The sequence below is a fragment of the Phocoena phocoena genome, chromosome 10, assembly GCF_963924675.1.
Source record: "Phocoena phocoena chromosome 10, mPhoPho1.1, whole genome shotgun sequence".
Classification (NCBI taxonomy): domain Eukaryota; kingdom Metazoa; phylum Chordata; class Mammalia; order Artiodactyla; family Phocoenidae; genus Phocoena; species Phocoena phocoena.
The window spans coordinates 4,238,472-4,254,700 of NC_089228.1; the positions used below are offsets into that span (position 1 = coordinate 4,238,472).

Here is a 16,229-nt window from a genome sequence, read left to right on the forward strand (position 1 = left end):
CCTGTAATAGGGTGGAAACTCTCCTATGATTGTAGCCCCCAGAGACTTTACACTCTCATGCTAGCCCACATTCAGTCTTCAGCAATTTATCATAATTTGTGGTTTAATCTTCCTGACCGCAATGGAATTCTTTCATGCTCTTGGGGCTATATTTCCTTTGGTTAGAGAGAACGCTTTCTCTCTTTTAGGGTTTTGGGTGCTTGTCCAGCCTCTGTATTGCTTCATCCCATCTGTATTGCCGACAGGTTGGGTCAGGAGACAGTGTGGGTGGTGGGGAGAATGTGGTTTCATCTACTCTTTCTAAACCTTAGGAATCCACATTGTGGTCAGAGAATAACTTGTGAAACTTGCCTTAGTGCTCAGCATATGGATCAGTTTTTGTAAGTGATCTCTTTGTGCTTGATAGAGTATTTATTCTGCAGTTACTGGGTGCTGTGTTATATATATGTCTGTTTAGTTCCAGTTTGTTAACCATGCTATTCAAATCTATATTTATCTCTTTATTTCCTCCTATTTAGGTCATTTATTCTATCAATTACTGAGATAGATGTTAAAAATTTCCCCATATGATTATGGATATATTTCACTTCTCCTTGTAGTTCTGCTAAGTTGTGCTTTATGTATTTGGAGGCTATGTTATTGCATGCATACAAATTTTAAATTATGTCTTTCTGATGAATTCTACATTTAATCCTATGAATTACTCCTCTGTTAACGCTTTTTGCATTATAATCTACTTTGAGTACTATTAATAAAGCTAGAGCAGCTTTTGTTTAGTTTATGTTTGTGTGACCTTTTCCATACGTTTTATTTTAATTTTTCTCTGTATTTTTGGTGTGATTCTTTTAGACACCATAAGATTGAAATTTTTTTTTTTTTTGGCCATGCTGCGCAGCTTGTGGGATCTTAGTTCCTAGACCAGGGATTGAACCCAGACAACTGCAGTGAAAGCACCGAGTCCTAACCACTGGACCACCAATTCCCTGTTTTTTGTTTAGTACGATGATTTTTTTCTTTTGGTCCACTTACTTTTAATGTAATTACTGGAATATTTGGGTTTACAGTTGACATCTTATATTTTGCTTTTTATATGTTCTACTTATCTGTGATCTTGCTTTCCCGCCTTTTTGCATTTATTTGGGTATATTAATTCTACTTTTCCTTTCTATTAGCCTAGTAGTTATATACTCTTCTACTATTTTTAAATGTTTACCCTAGAGATTAAAACATGTAAACATGTATTTACTTTCTTTTTTTCAAATATGTAAATTTATTTTTTCTCAACATAATAATAGTCATAAAGTACAAAATTCAAAAGGTAAAAAAAGTTTAAAGATGGAAAATCCTCCATTCACATCTGCCCACCAGCCACTTAGTTCTCCAGATGACTCAGAAATGAGTATCCACCAGTACAGGCATCTGGCCTCTTCACTAGCCCCCAAACGTATACTGTATTTACTGATCTGTGCTGTGTTTACTGCTCTCTAGCTGGGAATCTTGGCCTATATCTTCCTGCTTTTTCATCCATCTTCTCATCCTTCATTAAAGCTTCTTTCTCCTTCTTGAAGCTTTTCTGAACAAATCTAATCTAACTAATCTTCTGCTTCTGATGGTAATCACAGTTTTCCTCCCACAGTTTAGCACTTAATTATGTTGTTTTGTGCTGTTTTTCTTAAGTTGCAAGTATGTAAATCTTACTTTCCATCCTAGATTGTGAGTTCCTTGAGGGTAAGATAGGATACGTTATTTGGTCTGTATAATGCTGAGCACAAAGCAGATGCCCCCCAAATATGTGCCTAAGTAAATTGCTTCTCTGGTAATGGCTGTCAGAAACTTGTTTTCCAGGAAATTTTCAATTTTGGTGCATCTTGAGCCTCAATTGTTCAGGGTAGATATAGTTTTTAAGAGTTGCTTTTAAATATAAAATTGCAGGTAGACAGTTGGAAGCTACTTGAAAAATATTTGCTTATAAAATTATGCTGTTTTTCATGTATGTACTTGTTTTGCATTTCATGTTACTTTAAGATCAGAATTAATGGAATATCCATTCCTAATTCAGTATCATAGTGTAAAAATATTCATTGCTATTTATAAAACACGCCACTTTCTTTTTTAAGTATTGACAAGTTTCTTTTTTCCCCAAGGTATTTTTCCTTGATTACAGTTTTTTATTATACCTTTGCAAAATTAGAAAATACTAAAAAACACTAGAAAAAATTACCCTACTCCCACCAGTGAGAGATAAATGTTAACATTTTGTTATGTGTATACTTACTTCTCTTTGTTTATATAGATGTTTCTGTCTTGTAAGTTTCTCACTTTGTATTTCTTAATGTTTGCTTTTCAGCTTTTCCTAAAAGGATTCCAGAACACCTTAGAAGTGCTTGAGGAAGAGTGATAAAGGCAAGTAACCAGCTCTTTATCATCAGTGAAATAACTTGGTTCATAGTCAGACCAGAAAGCTTTGGTCACCATATCTATCACAAAAACTAAACAGTTGGAAAGAAAAACTTAAAGGAAAAAAAGAAAGATAATTCATATATAATTTGGAATTTTTTTGCAAAACTGTTGTAGAAAAATTCTTTAAAATTCTGAGAATTTAACAAAGTTATCTGAAATACCTGGTTTGTTGGTGGCTACCAGTTTTCTTCCTCTTTTTTCCCCACTTTTCACCCCTGCCCCGTGCCCCCTTTCTCCCATGTCCTTTTGTTCCCTTTGCTCTTTACCCATTTCCTCTGGCTTACTAAAAGAACTATACTTTTCAGAGAAGCTGAATGAATAAAAGAGAAGCTAACATTTCCTTCTTTCGAAAGCACACTTAGCTTTACTGTTGTACTTGTTTGTGTTAAACCAGAGACCTCAATATGGTTATTTGGGAAATTTTATAAACTGAGCAGCAGTTACTATTGATTTGAATTTTACTACTGTCTTACAGAAGAAAATAGGGGAGTTCTAAAAAACTTTCACATTATTGAATTCCTTTAGTGCTTGTTTTTCTTACTGTCACAAGTTTTATATAATTAATTATTATAGCATTACTGTCTTTGGTATTTTTGGCATAGCATTTGACCTTCCTTAATATTTGTCACAAATTAAAAGGTGGCCTTAAAGATTTTTTCTTGGCCTACAGAAAATTTTACCAAGTTTCACAGTATTTGACAAGAAATATTTCTTTCTTTCTTTTTCTTTTTCTTTTTTTTTTTTTTTGGACAAGAAATATTTCTTGTTTGTGTTGATATCACAGCAGTAATGCAGATGATAGGTACAAGTACCAGATTACATTTTATAATCAGTGCAACAGGTTGTTTTTCAAAATTCTTGTCTAACAACTTGATGTTCAAAGCTCAATTAAGTTTCTTTAGTGTTCCATGTTAAGTAAGCTTCTGTTAGTATCATTAATATATGTTTTGCCTTTAGAAATCCCAGAATTTATTACTCTTCTTCTAGGTAATCTTTGCAGCTATGTCGATATCCTGTGCAGGCTTTGGCTTGAAAATTAACACTTTATTTCTAGGTTTTCCTAGACATGCTGGCATTTCCTTGTAATTGATCATTTTGAATTATTTGAAAATAAATAATGTAGACATACTAGTGAAATCTCAAATGAAGTTACTGACATTTAAAATGTACCAGATTCTCCATTTTTAAAAAAATAAGAAGCAGGTGACCACCTGATTAGTTTATAATACTGCCTAATGAAACTGATTTGCTGAGTAATAAATTCCTGATATGTTTATATATGAGACAAGTGGGTCATTTGGTTTTCCAGCTAACCTTGACACCATTCCTCTCTTCATGGTATCTTTTATTCTCATGGGAGAAGCTTATTTTACATATTTACTTTCAAAATCAACCAAAAAAAAAATCAGTTGTATTATTTAGCTAATGCAACATAAATAAGAAAAAAAGCAAATTACTTCCTCATTATCAGCCTGCTGCTTTCACAGTGGAAGAAGAGATTACTTGATATACACTGTTACTGGATTATCTTGGTTACATAGCCCTTTTTATCTGAGAAGCTTAATGCTTTGCAGAGTGAAAATAATTCAATAACTATTAGTCTGTGCTACAAACTCTTGAGAGAAGATGAGGATAATTAAACACATACACTATTGGCAACATTTTTCCCCACAAGGAGCCACAGAAAACTCCAGTACAAGCCAAGACAGTTGTTAATCTAGTAAGGATTAAGGGCCTCTTTCTTGGCTCTTGAAAAGGGAAAAGGAAATATAAAGCAATACACAGTCAGGAAAAAGGTAGGAGGCCCCCAGTGGTGTGGCAAGATTTCGGTGTGGCCACAAAGAATTTGAGTGAAAGGCCGTGAAATTTCCCATTCTCATGGCTCCTACTTATTTGCTTAGTTTGGGAGCAAAGAATTTTGTGGTATTTAGACAGTAGGAAGGTACTGGTGAGAGACAAAGGTCTTTAACCCTGTCAGCACAGTTTACTCTCCTGAGTCATGAAGAGGTTAGCAGATGGGAAAATAGGCATGAAAGAATATGGTCAGCAGAGCCACAATGACAATGTCCATATACATGATGAGAAGGTCTTCTGAGAGTAGTTACCAGGAAGAAAGGTCTAGTGGGTTTGCATTCCTGTCTCTTTGACCTCTAGTAGCCTGGAGGTCACAGTGAACTCTTAAATCCAGCTAATTTATGCCTTTTAGATTGCTACTTGGTGGCCAGGGGTCTGCATATCCCCAGAACGTGACCGCCTTAGGTGCTTCACTAGTAGTGACTTAGACTGTTCAAAGTACTTGGTGTAGTGTAGGGAGTTTTAAAGCTGTTTGAATGAAAGTCTGAGGTAAAATATGGAAATAAAGACCTTCCTACACCATATTTTGCCCTCCCTAGCAGGTTCTGTACATTAATACAATTTTGTTTTATATATTTGCAGAAACTCAATTAAAAAAAAAAAACACACTTTCTGCTTTGAAAAATCTCATCCTTACCATCCCCCCCCCCCTTTTTTGGCATGTGATTTCTGTAACCATGGCAATTGTGCTGACCTTGCATCTCTTAGTTTCAACTTCCTTTTAATTTCCTGCATTTAATATTGGTATGTGGTTGCTATTTGACCTTTCTTTTTCTCTACTTTTAGTCATACCTGGTTACTGTGTCACTTCTTTGCTTTTGAATTTTTGTGAATATAGTTGTCCCTTGGTATCCTTGGAGGATTGGTTCCAGGACCCCTGCAAATACAGAGATCCTCAGATGCTCAAGTCCTTTATATAAAATGGCATAGTATTTGCATGTAACTATGCACATCCTCCCATATACTTTAAATCATCTTTAGAGTATTTATAATACCTAATACTATGTAAATGCTATGAAAATAGTTATAGATGCAATGTAAATACTATATAAATAGTTGCTGGGCACATGGCAAATTCAGGTTCTGCTTTTTGGAACATTCTGGAACTCCCCCACCCCCAATATTTTCCATCTGAGATTGGTTAAATCTGCAGATGTGGAACCTGTGGATATGGAGGACTGACTGTGTATGGGAAGCCTCTGTCAGGGTTGACACTGTTCAAAGAAAGGCATTTCTTTGAGTATCTTATCTTGATAGCTGGTACTGAGCAAAGCTTTAGTCTCTCTGAAGACAGATTCTCTCTGGATCATTCACTCATATGGTGCCAAAAGGTCATTTGGGCTTCAGCAGAGAATTCAACTTATAAGATTTTAATTTACATTTTCTTCTCAAAAGAGCAAACCTATCACTTCTAGTTGCCAGTGACCTTGATGAATATGAAAGTTAACCAGAAATTCCTCTTTTCCATTAAAATCCACATATAGTTAGGTTGGGATATTCACTTCTCACTATTATTCTTTGAATTTACTCTACTGAGCTTTAGCGTACAGATAATTGTGATTTTGAATGAGAGGAATAACTTAAATTGCCTCAGCAAGACTGTATATATTGAATGCTCTGTGCTCTGTTCTCTCTTATTCCCCAAGTAATGGCTGTTCTCTTAAATATTATGGTTTCCATTCCAAGATGACTCCTCTAGTATTCATTCTTCTTCATATTGAAACGTTGCTCTTTTCATTTCCTGTGTACTTGTTTCTGAGCTTTTTCTCCTATTCTAGAAGATAATCATTACCCACTATCGGGAAAACTATCTTTTAATCTTCTGATTAAAGATTGCTTAATTGTTTGGCTAGTGGCATGTTTTTCTTTGTTTTAACCCTGGAGTTTCTGCATGGATTTATAATATGAGGTTCTTTTTTTTTTTTTCTTTTCTTTTTTAACATTAGATAGGCATGAAGCCTTCGTCTCAAAGCTGCATGTGTAGTTACTGTTGAAGCAATGCCTACCTAATTTGACAGTCTTGGTGTGTTTAAAAATTTTTGAGTTTGCAAATAATCGTATTAAGTCTACTGATGGAGCCTTCAGGCAGTGAACAGTTATTTGAGGACCCTGATCCTGGAGGCAGATCCCAAGATGCAGAGGCCAGAAAGCAGACAGAATCAGAACAAAAGTTGTCTAAAATGACCCACAATGCTTTGGAGAACATTAATGTGATTGGCCAAGGCTTGAAGCATCTCTTCCAGCACCAGCGCAGGAGGTCATCAGTGTCTCCACATGATGTGCAACAAATTCAGGCAGATCCAGAACCCGAAATGGATCTAGAAAGCCAGAACGCGTGTGCTGAGATTGATGGTGTCCCCACCCACCCCACAGCTCTGAATCGTGTCCTGCAGCAGATCCGAGTGCCACCCAAGATGAAGAGAGGGACGAGCTTGCATAGTAGGCGGGGCAAGCCAGAGGCCCCAAAGGGAAGTCCCCAAATCAACAGGAAGTCTGGCCAGGAGATGGCAACTGTTATGCAGTCCGGCCGACCCAGATCTTCGTCCACTACTGATGCTCCTACCAGCTCCACTGTGATGGAAATAGCTTGTGCTGCTGCTGCTGCTGCTGCTGCGTGTCTGCCAGGGGATGAGGCATCTGCAGAACGGGTAAGTCTGTTAGATTATCTGTTAACTTACTGTTCTTTGTATCTAGGACTCTGCAAACTTTGCTTTGGTGACTAAAAAGATGTATCTGGGCTTCGCTGGTGGCGCAGTGGTTGACAGTCTGCCTGCCGATGCAGGGGACACGGGTTTGTGCCCCGGTCCGGGAAGATCCCACATGCCGCGGAGCCGCTGGGCCCGTGAGCCATGGCCACTGAGCCTGCATATCCGGAGCCTGTGCTCCACAGCGGGAGAGGCCACAACAGTGAGAGGCCCGCGTACCACAAAAAAAAAGAAAAAAAAAGAGGTATCTATCTCATCAAGTACCTCAAAGTTGTGGCAAAAGATGGTTTCCCTTTTCATTAAATAAGTGAGATGAATAATAATCGTTATAGCTAATAATGAATCCTTATAATTATATTCCTATTTGCTTCCTAACATATTGCTATATTTTATTTTAACCTTTTGCTAAAACCTTCAGTATATTTCATGTGCTCTTCATGTATTATATGAAAAGGCTCAGTTTTATGGTAGAGAAATAAAGATGCTTTGTTTGTTCTTGTTGCTTTAGTTTTGCACATTAACTGGCTTTCTTACATTAGTGAACATAATGAATAGAGTTCTGGAATCTGGGTTTGTGCTTAGCATGGAAATATACTAAATTGCTTATAATTTCATTACACACTGTACCACATTATCAGCATTCAGTATACATTTTGCTTTCTACAGTAGAACGTATACATTCTTACCATTTACTCTTTTTTTAAAATTTTTTGAATTTTATTTTTTTATACAGCAGGTTCTTATTAGTCATCAATTTTATACACATCAGTGTATACATGTCAATCCCAATCACCCAATTCATCACACGACCATCCCCACCCCCACCTGCAGCTTTCCCTGCTTGGTGTCCATACATTTGTTCTCTACATCTGTGTCTCAACTTCTGCCCTGCAAACCGGTTCATCTGTACCATTTTTCTAGGTTCCACCTACATGCGTTAATATACGATCTTTGTTTTTCTCTTTTTGACTTATTTCACTCTGTATGACAGTCTCTAGATCCATCCACATCTCAACAAATGACCCAATTTCATTCCTATTATGGCTGAGTAATATTCCATTGTATATATGTACCACATCTTCTTTATCCATTCATCTGTCGATGGGCATTTAGGTTGCTTCCATGACCTGGCTATTGTAAATAGTGCTGCAATGAACATTGGGGTGCCTCTGGGCTTTCTATCTTGTTCCAATGATCTATGTTTCTGTTTTTGTGCCAGTACCATATTGTCTTGATTACTGTAGCTTTGTAGTATAGTCTGAAGTCACAGAGTCTGATTCCTCCCACTCCATTTTTTTCCCTCAAGACTTCTTTGGCTACTCGGGGTCTTTTGTGTCTCCATACAAATTTTAAGATTTTTTGTTCTAGTTCCGTAAAAAATGCCATTGGTAATTTGATAGGGATTACGTTGAATCTGTAGATTGCTTTGGGTAGTATAGTCATTTTCACAATATTGATTCTTCCAATCCAAGAACATGGTATATCTCTCCATCTGTTGGTATCATCTTCAATTTCTTTCATCAGTGTCTTATAGTTGTCTGCATAGAGGTCTTTTGTCTCCTTAGGTATGTTTATTCCTAGGTATTTTATTCTTTTTGTTGCAGTGGTAAATGGGAGTGTTTCCTTAATTTCTCTTTCAGATTTTTCATCATTAGTGTATAGGAATGCAAGAGATTTCTGTGCATTAATTTTGTATCCTGCAACTTTACCAAATTCATTGATTAGCTCTGGTAGTTTTCAGGTGGCATTTCTCGGATTCTCTATGTATAGTATCATGTCATTTGCAAACAGTGACAGTTTTACTTCTTCTTTTCCAATTTGTATTCCTTTTATTTCTTTTTCTTCTCTGATTGCTGTGGCTAGGACTTCCAAAACTATGTTGAATAATAGTGGTGAGAGTGGACATCCTTGTCTTGTTCCTGATCTTAGAGGAAATGCTTTCAGTTTTTCACCATTGAGAATGATGTTTGCTGTGGGTTTGTCGTGTATGGCCTTTATTATGTTGAGGTAGTTTCCCTCTATGCTCACTTTCTGGAGAGTTTTCATCATAAATCGGTGTTGAATATTGTCAAAAGCCTTTTCTGCATCTATTGAGGTGATCATATGGTTTATATTCTTCAGTTTGTTATTATGGTGTATCACATTGATTGATTGCGTATATTGAAGAATCCTTGCATCCCTGGGATAAATCCCACGTGATCATGGTGTATGATCCTTTTAATGTGTTGTTGGATTCTGTTTGCTAGTATTTTGTTGAGGATTTTTGCATCTATATTCATCAGTGATATTGGTCTGTAATTTTCTTGTTTTGTAGTATCTTTGTCTGGTTTTGGTATCAGGGTGATGGTGGCCTCATATAATGAGTTTGGGAGTGTTCCTTCCTCAGCAATTTTTTGGAAGAGTTTGAGAAGGATGGCTGTTAGCTCTTCTCTAAATGTTTGATAGAATTCACCTGTGAAGCCGTCTGGTCCTGGACTTTTGTTTGTTGGAAGATATTTAAGCAGTTTCAATTTCATTACTTGTGATTGGTCTGTTCATGTTTTCTATTTCTTCCTGGCTCAGTCGTGGAATGTTATACCTTTCTAAGAATTTGTCCGTTTCTTCCAGGTTGTCCATTTTATTGGCATAGAGTTGCTTGTAGTAGTCTCTTAGGATGCTTTGTATTTCTGCAGTGTCTGTTGTAATTTCTCCTTTTTCATTTCTAATTTTATTGATTTGAGTCCTCTCCCTTTTTTTCTTGATGAGTTTGGCTAATGGTTTATCAATTTTGTTTATCTTCTCAAAGAACCAGCTTTTAGTTTTATTGATCTTTGCTATTGTTTTCTTTGTTTCTATTTAATTTATTTCTGCTCTGATCTTTATGATTTCTTTCCTTCTGCTAACTTTGGGTTTTGTTTGTTCTTCTTTCTCTAGTTCCTTTAGGTGTAAGGTTAGATTGTTTGAGATTTTTGTTTCTTGAGATAGGCTTGTATAGCTATAAACTTCCCTCTTAGAACTGCTTTTGCTGCATCCCATAGGTTTTGGATCGTTGTGTTTTCATTGTCATTTGTCTCTAGGAATTTTTTGATTTCTTCAGTGATCTCTTGGTTATTTAGTAACGTATTGTTTAGCCACTATGTGTTTGTGTTTTTTACGGTTTTTTTCCCTGTAATTCATTTCTAATCTCATAGTGTTGTGGTCAGAAAAGATGCTTGATATGATTTCAGTTTTCTTAAATTTACTGAGGCTTGATTTGTGACCCAAGATGTGATCGATCCTGGAGAATGTTCCGTGCGCACTTGAGAAGAAAGTGTAATCTGCTGTTTTTGGATGGAATGTCCTATAAATATCAATTAACTCTATCTGTTCTGTTGTGTCATTTAAAGCTTCTGTTTCCTTATTTATTTTCATTTTGTATGATCTGTCCGTTGGTGTAAGTGAGGTGTTAAAGTCCCCCACCGTTATTGTGTTACTGTCGATTGGGTGTATATTTATTTATAATTGTTATATCGTCTTCTTAGATTGATCCCCTGATCATTGTGTAGTGTCCTTCCTTGTCTCTTGTAACATTCTTTATTTTAAAGTCTATTTTATCTGATATGAGTATTGCTACTCCAGCTTTCTTTTGATTTCCATTTGCATGGAATATCTTTTTCCATCCCCTCACTTTCAGTCTGTATGTGTCCCTAGGTCTGAAGTGGGTCTCTTGTAGACAGCATATAGATGGGTCTTGTTTTTGTATCCATTCAGCAAGCCTGTGACTTTTGGTTGGAGCATTTAATTATTGATACGTATGTTCCTATGACCATTTTCTTAATTGTTTTGGGTTTGTTTTTGTAGGTCCTTTTCTTCTCTTGTGTTTCCCACTTAGAGGAGTTCCTTTAGCATTTGTTGTACAGCTGGTTTGGTGGTGCTGAATTCCCTTAGCTTTTGCTTGTCTGTAAAGCTTTTGATTTCTCCATCGAATCTGAATGCGATCCTTGCCGGGTAGAGTAATCTTGGTTATAGATTCTTCCCTTTCATCACTTTAAGTATATCATGCCAGTCCCTTCTGGCAGTGTAGAGTTTCTGCTGAGAAATCAGCTGTTAAGCATATGGGAGTTCCCTTGTATGTTATTTGTCGTTTTTCCCTTGTTGCTTTCAGTAATTTTTCATTGTCTTTAATTTTTGCCAATTTGATTACTATGTGTCTCGGCGAGTTTCTCCTTGGGTTTATCCTGTATGTGACTTGCTGTGCTTCCTGGCCTTGGGTGGCTATTTCCTTCACGTTAGGGAAGTTTTCGAATATAATCTCTTCAAATATTTTCTCTGGTCCTTTCTCTCTCTCTTCTCCTTCTGGGACCCCTATAATGCAAATGTTGTTGTGTTTAATGTTGTCCCAGAGGTCTCTTAGGCTGTCTTCATTTCTTTTCATTCTTTTTTCTTTATTCTGTTCCACAGCAATGAATTCCACCATTCTGTCTTCCAGGTCACTTATCCGTTCTTCTGCCTCAGTTATTCTGCTTTTGATTCCTTCTAGTATAGTTTTCATTTCAGTTATTGTATTATTCATCTCTGTTTCTTTGCTCCTTAATTCTTTCAGGTCTTTTTTAAACATTTCTTGTATCTTCTCGATCTTCGCCTCCATTCTTTTTCCGAGGTCCTGGATCATCTTCACTATCATTATTCTGAATTCTTTTTCTGGAAGGTTGTGTATCTCCACTTCATTTATTTGTTTTTCTGGGATTTTATTTTGTTCCTTCATTTGGTACATAGCCCTCTGCCTTTTCATCTTGTCTATCTTTCTGTGAATGTGGTTTTTGTTCCACAGGCTGCAGGATTGTAGTTCTTCTTGCTTCTGCTGTCTGCCCTCTGGTGGATGAGGCTATCTAAGAGGCTTGTGTAAGTTTCCTGATGGGAGGGACTCTTATCATTTACTCTTAATGAACAGGTTTTTTTGGTCTGCCTGGAAGGAGAACTAAGCATAACAAATTTAGGGGGAACTCCATTCATATAACTCTAACTTCATCTCTCAGTTATGCTTAGTTGAGGCACTAACCTCAAACTGTTTCAAACTAGGGTTTGAAAACTCAGATACATGTAGCCAGGTACATAGTGACAATGAGTGAACTCAAGTGTTAGAGGCTTGGATGGACTAAAGAAAGAGTATGTGCCCTGTCTAAAGGGATAGTGTCTTCTGAGCTTTAGCTGATTGTTGTAAATTAGGACTGTGAGCCCAGTATTGCCAAGGCTTCTGAATATTCAAGAGAAACTAGAAAGTTAAATGAATAATCTCTTGATTTTTAACATACTGTGCAAGCCAAAACAGAACACATTTGTGGGTGAGGTCTGTCCCTTAGTGTCACCGACTTGCTATCTTTTGGCTTTACTTTTATGTATTCCTTAAGGCTTTTATGATAGTAAATCACTTTCATTCTGTGTCTCCTTCTGGCACTAGTAAGTTTATTTTATAGCATATTTAACCTAGAAATCTAAATATTGAGTCTAGGACCTTTAAACTTTTCCTATCTAAAGAAGACACTAGGGGCTTCCCTGGTGGTACAGTGGTTAAGAATCCGCCTGCCAGTGCAGGGGACACAGGTTCGAGCCCTGGTCTGGGAAGATCCCACATGCTGTGGAGCAACTAAGCCTGTGCACCATAACTACTGAGCCTGTGCTCTAGAGCCCGCGACCCACAACTACTGAGCCCGTGTGCTGCAACTACTGAAGCCCACACGCCTAGAGCCCGTGCTCTGCAACAAGAGAAGCCACCACAATGAGAAGCCCGCGAGCCACAGCGACTGAGCTCGCATGCCGCAACTACTGAAGCCCACGTGCATAGAGCCGTGCTCCGCAGCAAGAGAAGCCACCACAACGAGAAGCCCGCGCACCACAACGAAGAGTAGCCCCCACTCTCTGCAGCTAGAGAAAGCCCTCACGCAGCAGCGAAGACCCAACACAGCCAAAAATAAGTAAATAAAATAAATTAAATAAATACATAAACTAAAAAAGACACTAAAAAGAAACAAACAGATAGTGGACAGTAAATCACTTTAAGAAGTTAAACGTGTCAGAAAAGCAAATCCACCAGAATAACAGAATCATCAGAATAATGATTCACTTCATTAAAATTAAAAGTATAAATGAGGAAAAGTAGCATATATTTATGATGTCATTCAAGTAAAAAGGACATTTGGTCATCAATTATGCAATGTACTTGGCAATACAAACTAACAATGTGATTGTATAATTTGTCTTAATCTGTACCAGAGAACATTAAGAAATTTATTGGTAGTGATTCTAGGATTACAGACTTTTATGTTATAATGAAAAAGCATAAGTAAAGCATATTGTATGCATTTATATTGTTTTGAAAACTTCATAGAAACAAAGCCAAGGGAGAATCTTTTTTCATAAAATTGTTTTTTTAATGTTCTTTGTCAACTTTACTGACATATACTTCAATAAAACCCAGTAATTTTAAGTGTGCAGTTTGATTAGTTTTGAGAAATGAAGTCATGTAACAGCAATCATGGTATAGAACATCTCCATCACCCCGGAATGATTTCTTATGCTCCTTTGCTGTAAGCCCTCTGTTCTCTAACCAGCCCTTGCCCCTGGCAACCACTGATTTGCTTTCTATCACTATTGTTTTGCCTTTTCTAGAATTTAATGTAAATGGGATCATACAGTGCATAGTCTTTTGTGTTTGGCTTCTTTCACTTGGCATAATGCTTGGGAGTTTCAGCTATGTTCTTGCATCATTTTTATTGCTGAATAGTATTCCATTGTGTATCTATTTGTTTATCCATTCACCAGCTGATGGACATTTGGATCATTTCCATTTTCTGGCTATAATGAATTAAACTGCTATGAACTTTTGGATATAGGTCTTACAGACAGTCAGTAAAAGTTTTTATTATCAAAAAAATTATTTAAAAAGATATGTACTTTGAATATTTTATTTTATTTTTATCTTTTAATTTAATTTTATTTTGGCTGCACTGCATGGCTTGTGGGATCTTAGTTCCCTGACAAGGGGTCAAACCCAGGCCCTAGCAGTGAAAGCACCAAGTCCTAACCACTGGACTACCAGGGAATTCCCTTATTTTAAAAATTTTATTGAAGTATATTTGAATATTTTATTTTAACTTAAAACTAAGGTTGTCTTACATTTTATTTTCCTTTTTAAATTGAACTATAGTTGACATACAATATTATATTCGTTTCAGATGTACAGCATTGTGATTTGACATTCACATATGTTATGAATTGATCACCACAATAAGTTAAGTAACCATCTGGCACCATACAAAGTTATTACAATGTTATTAACTATATTTCCTAGGCTGTACATTACATCCTCTTCACCCATTTTGCCCGCCTCCCCACCCTTCTATCCTCTGGCAGCCACCAGTTTGTTTTCTCTATCTATGGGACTCTCTGTCTTGTTTTTCAGATTCCACATATAAGTGAACTCACATGGTATTTGTCTTTCTCTGACTTATTTCACTTAGCATAATAGCCTCTAGGTCCATCCATGTTGCTGCAAATGGCAGGGTTTCATTCTTTTTTATGGCTGAGTAATACACCATTGTGTATATATCTTCTTTATCCATTTATCTATCAGTGGACAGTTAGATTGCTTCCATATCTTCCCTATTGTAAATAATGCTGCAGTGAGCGTAGGGGTGCATATATCTTTTCAAATTAGTGTTTTCATTTTCTTTGAATAAATACCTAGAAGTGGAATTGCTGGATTGTATAGTAGTTCAATTTTTAATTTTTTTGAGGAACCCTCATAGTGTTTTCCATAGTGGTTGCACCAATTTCCATTGCCACCAATAGTGTGTGAAGGTTCCCCTTTCTCTGCATCCTCGCCAACACTTGTTATTTGTTGTCTTTTTGATGATAGCCATTCTGAGAAGTGTGAGGTGATATCTCATTGTAGTTTTTTTTTTTTTTGCGGTATGCAGGCCTCTCACTGTTGTGGCCTTTCCCGTTGCGGAGCACAGCCTCCGGACGTGCAGGCTCAGCGGCCATGGCTCACGGGCCCAGCCGCTCCGCGGCATGTGGGATCTTCCCAGACCGGGGCACGAACCCGTGTCCCCTGCATCGGCAGGCGGACTGTCAACCACTGCGCCACCAGGGAAGCCCTCATTGTGGTTTTGATTTGCATTTCCCTGATGATTAGTGATGTTGAGCATCTTTTCATGTATCTGTTGACCCATCTGTATGTCTTCCTTGGAAAAATGTCTTTTCAGGTCCTCTGCCCATTTTTTTAATTGGATTGTTTGGTTCTTTGATATTGAGTTGTGTAAGTTCTTTTTATATTTTGGCTATTAACCCCTTATTGGATGTATCATTTGCAAATACATTTTTCCATTCAGTAGATTGTCTTTTCCTTCACTGTGCAAAAGCTTTTGAGTTTGATGTAGTACCATTTGTTTATTTTTGCTTTCATTGCCCTTGCCAGAGGAGACAGATCCAAAAAAACAATACGGCTAAGACTGATGTCAAAGAGCATAACATTTTAAAAACATAAATCTACTATTGGACTTCTGTTCCTTTCTTGTACTCATTGTATGGACTGTAATTTCTAGATTTAATTTTTATAAAGTGGAGTGATATCTTAATGACACTTGTGAAGCCGTTGGGGTCCGAATCTTAGGTTTTAATAATCTCTTGAAATGTCTTGCCCACCTTAAATTCATTTTTTAAAAAGCAGCTTACCTGTATTGAGTCTTAAAGTGCTTTACTTAGTTTTCATAGAAACAACAGCCCTTTTTCTACTCATATCTGATTGGTTTATTTAGTTAAACTATTTAATTATAATGAGTATAAGAAACTGATATGGGAGCAAGATATGTACGGAAGTAATAGCCATGAACATTGATTCTCATGAGGGCATAAAGTCCACATGTCTTTTGAAGAAAATAGAGAGTTTAAGAATAATATGACATAAAAAAAAGAATAATATGACAAGTTGGTTAAGTAGAGATTAGTCTGGAGAACTTCTACTCTGCCGTATCTTAGTATGTGAGATTGATCGTTTCAAATTCTAAATATTGGCTCCTCTATTTTTATATCTATTTTTTTCTCTCAAGTCAAAGTTCTGAGTATGAAAATGTTTCAGTACTGGTTATAAACATTTAAGTACACTGCTATTTCTGTCCCATGGAGTTAATATCATTCTTATAGACTTGCACGTGCATGTAACCATGTGCACACACAACCGGAAGACAAATGTTG

The 16,229-nt window shown here is 36.8% G+C and overlaps 1 protein-coding gene across 1 annotated transcript in view; it reads left to right on the plus strand.

Annotated features, from left to right (window-relative positions):
• The first annotated feature begins 6,386 nt into the window (after positions 1 to 6,386).
• The window catches only part of TMCC1 (transmembrane and coiled-coil domain family 1), a 157,083-nt gene continuing 147,240 nt past the window's right edge, over positions 6,387 to 16,229 (plus strand). Inside the window, exon 1 of the mRNA XM_065885057.1 lies at positions 6,387 to 6,962. Coding sequence (XP_065741129.1) covers positions 6,387 to 6,962 — 576 coding nt within the window. The remainder of the gene's footprint in view (positions 6,963 to 16,229) is intronic.